Source organism: Rhinoraja longicauda, chromosome 6 (genome assembly GCF_053455715.1).
Source record: "Rhinoraja longicauda isolate Sanriku21f chromosome 6, sRhiLon1.1, whole genome shotgun sequence".
Taxonomy (NCBI): Eukaryota; Metazoa; Chordata; class Chondrichthyes; order Rajiformes; family Arhynchobatidae; genus Rhinoraja; species Rhinoraja longicauda.
The window spans coordinates 8,490,183-8,505,161 of NC_135958.1; the positions used below are offsets into that span (position 1 = coordinate 8,490,183).

At 47.9% G+C, this 14,979-nt stretch overlaps 1 protein-coding gene across 7 annotated transcripts in view; it reads left to right on the top strand.

Annotated features, from left to right (window-relative positions):
* The window catches only part of znf423 (zinc finger protein 423), a 341,953-nt gene that overhangs the window by 149,280 nt on the left and 177,694 nt on the right, over window positions 1-14,979 (top strand). For 6 of the 7 annotated variants that reach the window (XM_078400409.1, XM_078400411.1, XM_078400412.1 and 3 more), the window contains 2 exons: window positions 1,288-4,517; window positions 6,236-6,320. In XM_078400409.1, the coding sequence (XP_078256535.1) occupies window positions 1,288-4,517; window positions 6,236-6,320 (3,315 nt within the window). The remainder of the gene's footprint in view (window positions 1-1,287; window positions 4,518-6,235; window positions 6,321-14,979) is intronic. The other variant, XM_078400410.1, reaches the window with a different exon arrangement.

The window sequence follows — 14,979 nt, forward strand, 5'->3', positions numbered from 1 at the left end:
ACCCATGCAGTCTGAAGAAGTGTTTGACCCGAAATGTCACCTATCCCTGTTCTCCAGGGATGCTGCCTGACCCGTTGAGTTACTCCAGCGCTTTGTGTCTACCTGAACCAATTGCTTGTGCTTTGAGAATTTGGCTAGCAACCAAAACTTTGTAGTGCCATCTTTAACCGATGTCGGTCTGGAAGGATGCTGAATAGAAGGCAATATTTTTTTCTGGTGCATGAAGGATTGGGAACTAGGGCATTAGGAATAGTATTGACATCTGGTCACCTCTGCATAGTCATCTTTATATACATGTGGGATATAAACATTATTGTATTAGATTCAACCCTATAACAAATTACTTGTCATGGTAAAACTGACAAAAAATGTTTCAAAACTTGGGCACCCCCAACATATATTTATTTAGTTATTAGTTTAGAGATACAGCACGGAAACTGGCCCCTCGGCCCACCGAGTCCGCGCCGACCAGCGATCCCCGCACACTTACACTATCCTACACACCCTTGGGACCATTTACAATTTTACCAAGTCAATTAATCTACAAGCCTGCACGTCTTTGGAGTGTGGGAGGAAACCGGAGCACCCGGAGAAAACCCACGCAGGTCACGGGGAGAACGTACAAACTCAGTACAGGCAGCACCCGTAGTCAGGATGGAACCCGGGTCTCTGGCGCTGTGAGGCAGCAACTCTACCGCTGCGCCACCCTTAACCAATGTCAGTTTGGAAGGGTGCTGAATAGAACTCAATCGTTCTTTGAGTGCTGCTCTGTACATTTATATATTACTAGACAAAGTGGACCCGTTGGGCCCAAACCTCTCCTGCATTGGTGCAGCACCCTGTCCTTCCCTCTCCCTTCTCCCCCACTGCCCCCCTCCCTCCTCCCCTCCCCCTCCTTTTAAACTTTAAAATGTGAATAACTTAAAAAATATAACACGGATTTCAATAAAACTACTTGCATTATCACTAAAGCGACGATGGTGAGTAAGGTGGGCCTAAAATTGTCGCGCTATCGTGTACCGTTTTGGCTGAAGTTCAGTCACAAACAAGATAACAAACGAGAGTTTTAGTATATAGATATTTCCTTATAATAAATAAATTCCTTATAATTCACCCTCTATATAAAATATATGTATTATTTGATGCTATCCACGTTTCACTTGTTTATGCTTTCGTGCATTTGTGAGGGCAGTGAAGTTTCTGATGTAATAAAACTCCATGTTCCAGAAATAATTTGTCCTCCTTTTCCAGCTGGGAATTAAATAGTTCTCGTCCTGTTCGTTGCAGATATCGACGATGACCCGCAGGTTTCCTGGGTAGCTTCGTCTCCCTCCAGTAAAGATGTCGCCTCGCCGTCTCAGATGTTGGGCGAGGGCTGTGATCTGGGCCTCGTGGATGAAGAAGGAGGGACCGGCCTTCCGTACCCCTGCCAATTCTGCGACAAGTCCTTCAGCCGACTGAGTTACCTCAAGAGGCACGAGCAAATCCACAGCGACAAGCTCCCCTTCAAGTGCACCTTTTGCAGCCGGCTGTTCAAGCACAAGCGGAGCCGGGACCGCCACATCAAGCTCCACACCGGAGACAAGAAGTACCACTGCCACGAGTGCGAGGCGGCCTTCTCTCGCAGCGACCACCTGAAGATCCACCTGAAGACCCACAGCTCCAGCAAGCCCTTCAAGTGCACCGTCTGCAAGCGCGGCTTCTCCTCCACCAGCTCCCTGCAGAGCCACATGCAGGCCCACAAGAAGAACAAGGACCACGAGGCCAAGCTGGACAAGGACTTGAAGAAGGAAGATGTCGTCTGCGACTACTGCGACGAGACCTTCAACCAGGCAGAAGACTTGGACAAGCACATGGCCTCCAATCACCCGCAGATTTGTGAGAAGGCCGAGCTGCAGTGCATCCACTGCCCGGATGTGTTCGCTGAAGAGACGGCGTTGATCAATCACATCGATCTCGCCCACAGGAATAAGAAACACAAGTGCCCAATGTGCCCGGAACAGTTTCCAACCGTGGAGGACGTCTATTGTCACTTGGACAGCCATCGGCAACCGGACTCCAGCAACCACAGCATCAGCCCCGACCCTGCGACGGGTAGTGTGGCTTCCATGAGCAGCACCACCCCGGACTCTAGCGCTTCAGTGGAGCGCGGCTCCACGCCCGATTCCACTCTGAAACCGTCCAGAAGCCAGAGGAAGCCTTCGGGATCGCTGGAGAGAGACGGTCGGCAGAACTCCTGGTACAGCTGCCCGTACTGCTCTAAGCGTGATTTTAGTAGTTTGGCTGTCCTCGAAATTCATTTAAAGACCATTCACTCGGATAAACCTCAGCAAAGCCACACATGCCAGTTCTGCCTTGATTCCCTGCCAACTTTGTACAATCTAAACGAGCACGTCCGGAAGGTGCACAAGAATAATGTTTTCCCAGTGATGCAGTTCACCAGTGCGTCCACGTTCCACTGCAACTACTGCCCGGAGTTGTTTGCGGAACTCAACAGTCTGCAGGAACACATACGGGTGTCGCACTGCGTCCCCAACGCCATCCCGCAGGACGGCAACCACACCTTCTTCTGCTCCCATTGCTCGCTGGGGTTCCTGACCGAGTCTTCGCTGACAGAGCACATTCAGCAGGCTCACTGCAACGTGGGGAACACCAAGCTGGAGTCGCCCATCCTGCAGGCCAGCCAGTCCTTCATGGAGGTGTACTCCTGCCCTTACTGCACTAACTCGCCCATCTTTGGCACCATCCTCAAGCTCACCAAGCACATCAAGGAGAACCACAAGAACATTCCGCTGGCGAACAACAGCCGCAAATCCAAGTCCGATCAGAGCCCGGTCTCCTCGGACGCCGAGGTGTCTTCTCCAAAGAGGCAGCGGTTGTCGGCCAGCGTCCCTTCGCTGTCCAACGGCGAATACCCGTGCAACCAGTGTGATCTGAAGTTCACCTCGTTCGAGAGCTTCCAAAGCCACCTGAAGTCGCACTTGGAGATTCTTCTGCGGAAGCAGTCCTGTCCGCAGTGCAAGGAGGACTTTGACTCGCAGGACAGTCTCTTGCAGCACCTGACTGTGCACTACATGACCACGTCGACCCACTACGTGTGCGAGAGCTGCGACAAGCAGTTCTCCTCGGTGGACGACCTGCAGAAGCACCTGTTGGACATGCACACCTTCGTGCTCTACCACTGCACCCTGTGCCAGGAGGTGTTCGACTCCAAGGTCTCCATCCAGGTGCACCTGGCCGTCAAGCACAGCAACGAGAAAAAGATGTACCGCTGCACCGCCTGCAACTGGGACTTCCGCAAGGAGGCGGACTTGCAGCTGCACGTCAAGCACAGCCACCTGGGCAACCCGGCCAAGGGGCGCAAGTGCATCTTCTGCGGCGACACCTTCAGCACCGAGGTGGAACTGCAGTGCCACATCACCACGCACAGCAAGAAGTACAACTGCAAGTTCTGCAGCAAGGCCTTCCACGCCATCATCCTGCTGGAGAAGCACCTGCGGGAGAAGCACTGCGTGTTCGACAACAGCACGCAGAACGGGACGGCCAACGGCATCGCCCCCTGCGCCAAGAGAGTGGACGCCGCCGCCGCCGCCGACCTGCAGAACATCCTCATGAAGGGCCAGGAGGCCTTGAACAGCCACGAGGCCAGCGAGGATGACATCGATGCTTCGGAGCCCATGTACGGCTGTGACATCTGCGGGGCGGCCTACACCATGGAGGCGTTGCTGCAGAACCACAGGCTGAGGGATCACAACATTCGGCCCGGGGACGACGACTGCTCGCGGAAGAAGGCCGAGTTCATCACGGGCAACCACAAGTGCAACATCTGTGCCAGGACCTTCTTCTCGGAGAGCGGCCTGCGCGAGCACATGCAGACGCACCGCGGGCCCGCCAAGCACTACATGTGCCCCATCTGCGGCGAGAGGTTCCCCTCCCTGCTGACGTTGACCGAGCACAAGGTCACGCACAGCAAGAGCCTGGACACGGGCACCTGCCGGATCTGCAAGATGCCCCTGCAGAGCGAGGAGGATTTCATCGAGCACTGCCAGATGCACCCGGACCTGAGGAACTCGCTGACCGGCTTCCGCTGCGTCGTCTGCATGCAGACCGTCACCTCCACCCTCGAGCTGAAAATCCACGGCACCTTCCACATGCAGAAGCTGTCGGGGAACTCTGCCTCGTCATCCCCCAGCAACCAGACCCACCAGAGGCCCTACAAGTGCGCCCTCTGCCTGAAGGAGTTCAGGAGCAAACAGGACTTGGTGAAGCTCGACATCAATGGCCTCCCTTACGGCCTGTGCGCGGCCTGCATGAACCGGAGCACCAACGGGCAGCCCGCCAGCGTCGCTCAGCCGGAGGCCACCGAGAGGCCCAACGCCAGCCTTCGATGTCCCGACTGCGCAGTTAAGTTCGAAACCATGGAAGATCTAGAGAGCCATATCCAGATAGACCACAGAGAACTGACGCCAGAGACAAGTAGCCAGAAAAAGTCGTCACAAGCATCACCTGCTCCCAGGGTAAGAACATTTAAAATGTGCATAGTTTACTTTAGTTTATCATTGTCACGTGTACCAAAGTACAGTAAAAAGCTGTGTAGTATCAACCCGGCATAAAATTCTTAGGCTGATTATGCTTCCAATATTACGCAAAATCATACGCTTCCAATATTTTGTTTTAGTTTAGTTTAGTTTAGAGGTACAACGGGGAAACAGGCCCTTCGGCCCATCGAGCCCACACCGACCAGCGATCCCTGCACACTCACACTATCATACACACACTGGGGACAATTTTACATTTACACCAAGCCAATTAACTTACAAACCTGCACGTCTTTGGAGTGTGGGAGGAAACCGAAGATCTCGGAGAAAACCCGCGCAGGTCACGGGGAGAACGTGCAAACCCCGTACAGGCAGCGCCCGTAATCGGGATTGATACCCGGGTCTTTGGCGCTGCAAGGCAGCAACTCCACCGCTGCGCCACCGTGCTATCCTGCTATTGTTCAGAAGGGATGTTCAGTTTAGGTTTATTATTGTCACGTGTATTGAGGTACAGTGAAAAGCTGTACAGTAGTAACAGTCATAACAATCTTACGCTTCCAATATTATTCACAAAGGGTGTTCAGGTTTAGGTTTATTATTGTCACGTGTACTGAGGTACAGTGAAAGGCTTTGTTTTGCATCCAAACAGGGCGGCACGGTGGCGCAGTGGTAGAGCTGCTGCCTCATAGTGCCAGAGACACGGGTTCAATCCTGACCTCGGGTGCTATCTGTGTGGACTTTGCACATTTTCCCTGTGACCTCATGGGCTTTCCTCGGGTGCTCCGGTTTCCTCGCACAATCCAGGAGGTTAATTGGCTTCTGTAAATTGCCCCTATTGTGTAGGATGTGAATTTGGGATCACATAGAACTAGTGTGAATGGGTAATCGATGGTTTGCATGGACTTGATGGGCCAAAGGGCCTGTTTCCATGCTATATCTCTAAACTAAACTAAATTAAATCAGATAGTACTATACATAAATACCATCAAGTACTATAGGTAGGGCAAAGGGGAAGATACAGAGTGCAGAATATAGTTCTCAGCATTGTAGCACATTAGTTCCAGAGACAATGTCCACAATGGGGTAGAGGTGAATCGGACGGTACCCTAGCTTATGGAAGGACGGTTCAGAAGCCTGATAACAGAGGGGAAGAAGCTGTTCCTGAGTCTGGTGGTGCGCGCTTTCAAGCTTCTGTACCTTCTGCCGAACGGGAGTAGGGAGAAGAATGATTGGGACAATGGGAGTGGGACAAGTATATAAACGTGTAAATATAATAAACCTTGAGGTTTGCTTATTGATTAGGCTGTGTAGCATCCACTTTATAGACACATAAAGATTTCAGTGTGGTACCACATTGATTAGAATTGCTAATTGCATTTTCAATTTGTTTAGTTGTTTCATGCAGAGTGCAGAATATCGAGCACTGGTTCCAGTGGCAAAGCCCCTAAAATGCAATCAAGCCAAACTCAAGTACAATGGGTAGATCAAAGGGGAAGATACAGAGTGGAGAATATAGTTCTTCTCAGCATTGTAGTGCACCAGTTCCAGAGACAAAGTCCACAATGGGGTAGAGGTGAATTGGACAGTACGCTAGAAGTTTCAACTCACATAAGTTGATTCATACCACTTAAATATACAGTATGATTTAGTACAGCACAGCAAATGATAATTTCTTTCACCTTATCATTGTTGGACAGAAGAAGACCTACCAGTGCATAAAGTGCCAGATGACCTTTGAGACTGAACGGGAAATACAGATCCATGTGGCAAATCACATGATTGGTAAGAAAAATGTATTTTTATTTCATTCATTTTGAGATCATTTGATTATTTTCTTTCAAAGGACATGTCGGGTCGGGTCAGTAAGTCGGTTCAATTGTTGAAGAGTTGCGGGTGAGCTCTGCATTGTGCTTGGCGATGACTGATGTGGTGGACATTCTGTGGCTGCTGCTTCAGATGGAGCAGAGATTATGTGGCACGACTGAGCCTCGCAAACGTTCACTTTCACCGAACTTGTCTGTTACAGAACTTGTGTTTGCGGAGGTGCAGCTGGTAGTTCAGGCTACTTCAAATTGGCAATTTTATGCTGTGGTACACCTCTGGCCTGAGTCTGGGCGTGGGACCTGTCTTAAATCCTTGCCTCGGTTCCTGTTTTACCGTTGCTACTTTGTCAGGAGTCTGGCGAATGTCCTTGCTCATTTGTTCTGTTCATGTTTCCACCAGTGGAAAGCACACCAGAGCGGAAGCTCAAGTGGAAACGTTTTCTGAAACCAAGTAGAGTCATAGAGTGATACGGCGTGGAAACAGGCCCTTCGACCCAACTTGCCCACTCCAGCCAATAAGTCCCAGCTAACAATTCCTCCATAAACTCTAACGATATACACATCCCAAACAGAGCAATGTTGCCATCTTTGTTATAATGTGTGCAAACAGGAGTAAATACAACTAAAATCAAAAAGATCAATTAATTTGGGGCGTCACGGTGGCGCAGCAGTCGCGTTACTGCCTCACCAAAGATGCCGACCGTGGGTATTGTCTGTACGGAGTTTGTACGTTTTCCCTGTGACCGCGTGGATTTTCTCCGGGTGCTCTGGTTTCCCCCCACACTCCAACGACGTGCAGGTTTGTGGGTTAATTGGCTTTGGTAAAAATTGTAAATTGTCCCTCGTGTGTAGGATGGAACTATTGTACGGGGTGATCGCTGGTTGGTGCGAACTTGGTGGATAAAAGGCCTGTTTCGCGCTGTATCTCTAAAGTCTAATGTTTGAAGCTAAATTTTGAAGGCAAAGACTGAACATAAATGTGTGGATGATACTCTGATAGTTCGATAGTTAATAACTTGCAAAGCTGATAGCTTGTATTCCCATTTTTGGCCATGTTGAGTTTGTAATCTCCACTGGGGGACTTGTAGAAGTACTGTAACTGGCTGTTGTGTTTAAAGGCCAGGGAGAGGGAGAGTATCTAACCATTATCTTGGAGGATGTTGGTTTATTCAGTGCAAGCAGGCCCTTCAGCCCAAATTTCCCATGCCGACCAACATGCCCCTCCTACACTAATTCCACCTTGCCTGCGTTTGACCCATATCCCTTTAAACCTCCAGAAAGGAGATGAGCAGGAATTTCTTTAGTCAAAGGGTGGGGAACAGTGGAATTCATTGCCACAGATGGCAGTGGAGGCCAAGTCAATGGATGTACTTAAGGCGGAGATTGACAGATTCTTGACTGGTACGGGTGTCAGACGTTATGGGGAGAAGGCAGGAGAATGGGGTTGAGAGGGAGTGGTTAATCAGCCATGATTGAATGGCGGAGTAGACTTGATGGGCCGAGCGGCCTAATTCTGCTCCGAGAACTTGTGAAACTTGGGAGATGATTTTTTTTGGCTGCAACAAGTGACAGGTGGTATTACCTCACATTCATCTGGATATCTTTAATACCTTAGAGCTCCACAGGGAGTTTTGTGCTACTTCAGTTCTATTTATAGTGTGGGTTTGGCAACAGGGACATGGGTGTCCCAGTGGAAATTTTCTATTTCTTTGTTTTAATAATAGATTGAACATGTAGGATTGGAGCCACAGAGTGCGAAGTGCCATTGAAGATGCTTTATTCCTGAGTGTGCATGCCAACTCAACGGGTTCACAAAGCAAGAAGGGTCTTTTAATGACCGTCAATGGCTTCAGGATGTCATGCTTCCAATGCACCCCCTCCCCAATGCATCGCCCCTAGGTCATGCAATGCTATGTTGAACAGTCGTTTAGTTTAGAGTTACAGCGTGGATAAGGCCCTTCAGCCCACCGAGTCCGTGCCGACCAACGATCACCTGCACCAACGGGTTCTATCCTACACACGAGGGACCATATACAGAAGCCAATTGACCTACAGACCCGCATATAGACACAAAGTGCTGGAGTGACTCAGTGGGACAGGCAGCATCTCTGGAGAGAAGGGATGGGTGACGTTTTGGGTCGAGACCCTTCTTCAGACAGGGAGTCGGGGCGAGAGGGAGACGAGAGATATGGAAGGGTAAGGTGTGAAAATGACAGATCAAAGCAGACAATGGAGCTTTCAATGGAGTGGCACCTTGCTTGCTACTAAATAACCTTTCTGTCACTGAAAATGCTCGTTAAGATGTATAGAATGTCATTTCTTAAGATTTTAATATTGACAAAGGCGGCACGGTGGCGCAGCGGTAGAGTTGCTGCCTTACAGCGCTTGCAGCACCGGAGACCCAGGTTCAATCCTGACTATGGGTGCTGTCTGTACGGAGTTTGTACGTTCTCCCTGTAACCTGCGTGGGTTTGCTCCGAGATCTTCGGTTTCCTCCCACACTCCAAAGACGTACAGGTTTGTAGGTTAATTTGCTTGGTGTAAATGTAAATTGTCCCTAGTATGTGTAGGATATTGTTAATATGCAAGAATTGTTGGTAGGCGCGGACTCGGTGGGCTGAAGGGCCTGTTTCCGCGCTGTTTCTCTAAACTAGACTAAATACTTTGTTTTACTGAGTCCCATTTTCTTTTCCCGTTCTATTCTCTGCAAGTTATTTGGCATTGAATTAATTATTCTCAAATTGCTCTTCTTGGGGGAGAATTTCCATGCCTCATTAGGAGTTCTTCAATCTGAGAAGCACGGATCTCTTGCAGAGAGCGGGATGCTCAAATGGATTTCTAATCACCGCGAGTTTGGGTGCAGGAGACCAGAGAAAGTCTGTGGGCAAGTTAAGTGTGATGAATGGTTGATCATTTGCCAGTGGATTCAAAATCCAGAGCATCATGTACACAGCGAGAAGAGACACCAAACGCTGGCGTAACTCAGCGAGTCAGGCAGCATCTCTGGAGAACATGGATAGGTGACGTTTCACAGAGTGCAGGAGTAACTCAGCGGGTCAGGCAGCACCTCTGGAGAACATGGCTAGGTTACGTTTCACAGAGTGCTGGAGTATCTCAGCGGGTCAGGCAGCATCTCTGGAGAACATGGATAGGTGACGTTTCACAGAGTGCTGGAGTATCTCAGCGGGTCAGGCAGCATATCTGGAGAACTCTGGAGAACCGTTGGTGACGTTTCGGGTTTGGACCCTTCGTCAGTCTGAAGTCCCATCCGTTTTTTCTGGAGATGCTGCCTGACCCGCTGAGTTACTCCATTTTGTGTCTACCTTTCGTATAAACTAGCATCTGCAGTTCCTTTTATTACATGTATACGGTGAATTTGAATACGATACCATTGCACGAGTGAATGAATGAACGAATGAATGAATGAATGAATGAATGCTTTATATTCACATGTGATAAATCAGGTATGCAAAGAGTTGCCACATAAAGGGCGCTGACAAAGTTACAAAGTATCCCTCTCTGGGTCCTCCTTTGTTGTTCACCCATTCACGGCGGCCCCCCCACTCTGGGTCCTCCTCCCCCCCCCCCCCCCCCACATGCCAGTGGTGCTGTGATCCAGTGTCCACGATGTACGTAACACAAACGGACAACATTTTAAAGCATGTATCTTCCTCTCTTTACGTCCACCACTTTCGGGTTTGAGATGAGAGATTTCCTTCGTAAAACCGAATCCCGCCCTGAGTATTCTCAGGGGTCTTGACGGAAATTTGTAAATGGCAGGAATTGACAGGAATGTTAGACATCTTCAGGAGACTCACGTGAGACGGGGACCTGAAACTGAAACAGATGCAGACTGTATATCGCCGCTTCATGCTTTATTGTGCACTAGACCAAGTGGACCCGTTGGGCCCAAACCTCTCCTGCATTGGTGCACCACCCTCTCCTCCCACCCTCCCCTCTCCCCCCACTTCCCCCTCCCCACCGGGTCCGCGCCGACCAGCGATCCCCGCACATTAACACTATCCTATACCCACTGGGGACCATTTTTACATTTACCAAGGCCAATTAACCTACAAACCTGCACGTCTTTGGAGTGTGGGAGGAAACCGAAGATCTCAGAGAAAACCAAACGCAGGTCACGGGGAGAACGTACAAACTCCGTATAGATAGCACCCGTAGTCGGGATGGAACCCGGGTCTCCGGCGCTGCATTCGCTGTAAGGCAGCAGCTCTACCGCTGCGCCACCGTGACCATTCCTATATTATTACCAGTTTGGAAGGTGTAATTAAGTTGTGGAGAATGATCCATGCGCCCCTTTCATTTACATTCAGAAAATAACCTTACTTTTGGGGAGACGAGAAGCAAGGTTATTAATAAACCCAACAGGGGTACAGAACACCATCTTTTGCCCATCAGGGATGGTCAGGATGTGAAGTGAGCTTCCACAAGGAATAACCGAGACAAATAGCATTGATCCGTGTAAAGAGAAATTGGATAAAGCATTTCTGGAAGATTGGAGTTGAAAGCCATGCTAACAGGATTAGATGGTGGCGGTGAGGAGATGATGATGGACTGTTTGTTCATCTGCAGAGGAGCCAATGGATCTCAAAATCACTCCCTCAAAATGCTGAATACAAAGGATGCTTGTATCTGGAGCATTGGCCAGCTTAAGCATCAGAAATCACCTAATGTGCAGAAGGCACCAGGGGACTGCATCAGGCCAATTAAAACATGGAGAGTTCTTTTCTGAAAAAGATGATTTTGTTTTTTTGTACGCTGCGCAGAGTGTCCAAGTTCCGCCCAGCCCCCCCCCCTGCCATTTCCTGTAACGTTGAATCATCCGCCAGCAGGCAACCGATATCACTCAAGCTGGGAATTCTCCGACTTTGGGCAGCATCAAAGATACTAGAGGAACAAGATAGACCACTCGACCCTAAAAACCGCAGTACGCCACGGCGCCATTTTAGTGGGCAGAAACTTGCAGAAACATTTAAAAAGGAAAATGATCTGTGAATTGATAGATGAAATATATTCTGCATTTTAATGGTATCATCACACATACCGTTCCCCCAAAACACTGATTACACTACGAGAGGCACAGCGAACGCCGGGTTTTGCCTACTAAAATGGCTCCTTTGCACACTGCACTTCAGTGTAGGCAATTTCAACGGAGTGGTCCATCTTGTTCCTCTAGTATCTTTGGGCAGCATCACCAATGCAGAAGCCTCTCCCCGTGTATGCATCTTGAGGGAATAAAATTGGTCAGGGCTGGACTGGGTTAGTAAGACCGAGCCTTTGGCAGAGACAGTATATGCTACTGCGAACAATTCATCTCCACAATTTTGCCTCCAACATCTACAGGTCAAGTTGGGAGTCATAGTCAAAGAGTCACAGAGTGATACAGCGTGGAAACAGGCCCTTCGGCCCGACTTGCCCACACCGGCCAACAATGTCCCAGCTACACTAGTCTCACCTGCCCACATTTGGCCCATATCCCTCCAAACCCGTCCTATCCATATACCTGTCTAAATGTTTCTTAAACATTGCAATAGTATCTGCCTCAACTATCTCCTCTGGCAGCTCGTTCCATACCATCCACCACCCTTTGCATGAAAATCTTACTCCTCAATTCCTAACAAATCTTTCCCCCCTCACCTTAAACCTATGTCCTCTGGTTCTCAGTTCCCCTACTCTGGGATTATTATAGAGATACAATAATCACGTGCCCTCAGGAAACAGGCCCTTCAGCCCACCGAGTCAAGGCCAACCAGCGATCCCTGATGTACAAGCACACACTACACACTAGGTAGAATTTAGAATTTTCTTTTACCAAAGGCAATAAAATGCAGAAAACATTCAAAGGTCCTTGCAAGGTCCTTGGGCTTCGGCAGGTCAGCCTAGGGTCCTCTGATGGTGTCACGTAGAAAATTGTTTCTTATTCTTTAGTTTAGATATACAGCGCGGAAACAGGCCCTTTGGCCCACCGATCAGTGATGCCTGCACACTAACACTATTCTACACACACTCGGGACGATTTACAATTGGGCCAAGCCAATTAACCTACAAACCTTTATGTCTGGAGTGTGGGAGGAAATTGTCCCATGTGTGTGTTGGGTAGTGTTAATGTGCGGGGATCGCTGGTCGGCGCGGACTCGGTGAGCCGAAGGGCCTGTTTCTGTGTTGTATCTCTAAAAATTAAAAATAAATGAAGAACAAGAAAAATCTCCTTGATATATTTTTGTTGTCTTCTGCTCAGAGTTAAGAAGTGGGATTTAATGCACTTGGCATAGTGGATTGAAATTGATTTTTTTTCTCTGTTTGGTTTTTCCTGATTTTACTTGAATCGATGTGAAATTATCAGAACAGTTGTTTGTATTTATTCCTTGCGCTCTTTGTAGCCATATTCTAATCATAAACCTCTTCCACTAAGCAAAGAACAAGGGGCCACAGTTTAAGAATAAGGGGTAGGCCATTTAGAACTGAGATGAGGAAAAACGTTTTCAGTCAGAGAGTTGTGAATCTGTGGAATTCTCTGCCTCAGAAGGCAGTGGAGGCCAATTCTCTGAATGCATTCAAGAGAGAGCTAGATAGAGCTCTTAAGGATAACGGAGTCAGAGGGTATGGGGAGAAGGCAGGAACGGGGTACTGATTGAGAATGATCAACCATGATCACATTGAATGGCGGTGCTGGCTCGAAGGGCCGAATGGCCTACTCCTGCACCTATTGTCTATTGTTTATTGATTCTTTACTTTTGAGTGCGATGCCCTTGCTCAAACCAGAAGCTCATACCTGTCTGTCACAAGAACATTTCTTTATCATAAAAATATGACCTAGCAAACCCTTGTCAAATTGAAATTCCAGCACCATCTGTTGCAGTATTTTCTGCATCGGGTTGAAATAATCAGGCATGTATAGTGTGTGTAGGTCTGGCCATGAGCTATGCTATACATAAATGCAATTTTGACAATTTCAGAACCATAAATTATAATTTAAAATAATTAGTGTTCATGGTTAAGTGAACAGCCTATGTGGATAAAGATTATCTCTCCTCTCATAAAAAGATATACAGTGCCCTCCATAATGTTTGGGACAAAGACCCATGATTTATTTATTTGCCTCTGCACTCCACAATTTGAGATTTGTAATAGAGAAAAAAAAATCCCACATGGTTAAAGTACACATTGTCAGATTTTAATTAAGGCCATTTTTGTACATTTTGGTTTCACCATGTAGAAATTACAGCAGTGTTTATACATAGTCCTCCCCATTTCAGGGCAGCATAATGTTTGGGACATAGGAATGTCATGTAAATGAGAGTAGTCACGTTTAGTATTTTTTGCATATCCTTTGCATGCAATGACTGTTTGAAATCTGCGATTCATGGACATCACCAGTTGCTGGGTTTTTATTTCACAAAATGCTGGAGTAACTCAGCAGGTCAGGCAGCATCTCAGGAGAGAAGGAATGGGTGACGTTTCGGGTCAAGACCCTTCTTCAGACACACCACAGCCACACCAGTTGCTGGGTGTCTTCGATGGTGATGCTCTGCCAGGCCTGTATTGCAGCCATCTTTAGCTCATGCTTGTTTTGGGGGCTAGTCCCCTTCAGTTTTCTTTTCAGCATATAAACGTCATACTCAATTGGGTTCAGATCGGGTGATTGACTTGGCCACTTAAGAATTGACCATTTTTTGGCTTTGAAAAGCTCCTTTGTTGCTTCCGCAGTATGTTTGGGATCATTGTCTTGCTGTAGAATGAACCGTCGGCCAATGAGTTTTGAGGAATTTGTTTGAACTTGAGCAGATAGGATGTGTCTATTCATTTCAGAATTCATTATGCTACAACCATCAGCAGTTGTACCATCAATGAAGATAAGTGATCCAGTACCTTGAGCAGCCAGACATGCCCAGGCCATCACACCCCCACCACCATGTTTCACAGATGAGGTGGTATGCTTTGGATCTTGGGCAGTTCCTTCTCTCCTCCATACTTTGCTCTTGCCATCACACTGATATAAGTTAATCTTCGTCTCATCTGTCCACAAGACCTTTTTTCCAGAACTGTGGTTGCTCTTTTAAGTACTTGGCAAACTGTAACCCGGCCATCCTATTTTTGCGGCTAACCAGTGGTTTGTATCTTGCAGTGTAGCCTCTGTATTTCTGTTCATGAAGTCTTCTGTAGACAGTGGTCACTGACAAATCCACACCTGATTCCTGAAGAGTGTTTCTGATCTGTCGGACAGGTGTTTGGGGATTTTTCTTTATTATAGAGAGAATTCTTCTGCCATCAGCTGTGGAGGTCTTCCTTGGCCTGACAGTCCCTTTGTGATTAGTAAGCTCACCAGTGCTCTCTTTCTTCTTAATGTTGTTCCAAACAGTTGATTTTGGTAAACCTAAGGTTTGGCTGATGTCTCTAACAGTTTTATTCTTGTTTATCAGTCTCATAATGGCTTCTTTGACTTTCATTGGCACAACTTTGATAAAAGGCAATAAAAGTTTCTGAAAGTGATGGAAAGACTGGGTGCTGAGAGCTCTCTTATACCTGCATTAAGGGGGCAATTAAACACACCTGAGCAATTACAAACACCTGTGAAGCCATGTGTCCCAAACATTATGGTG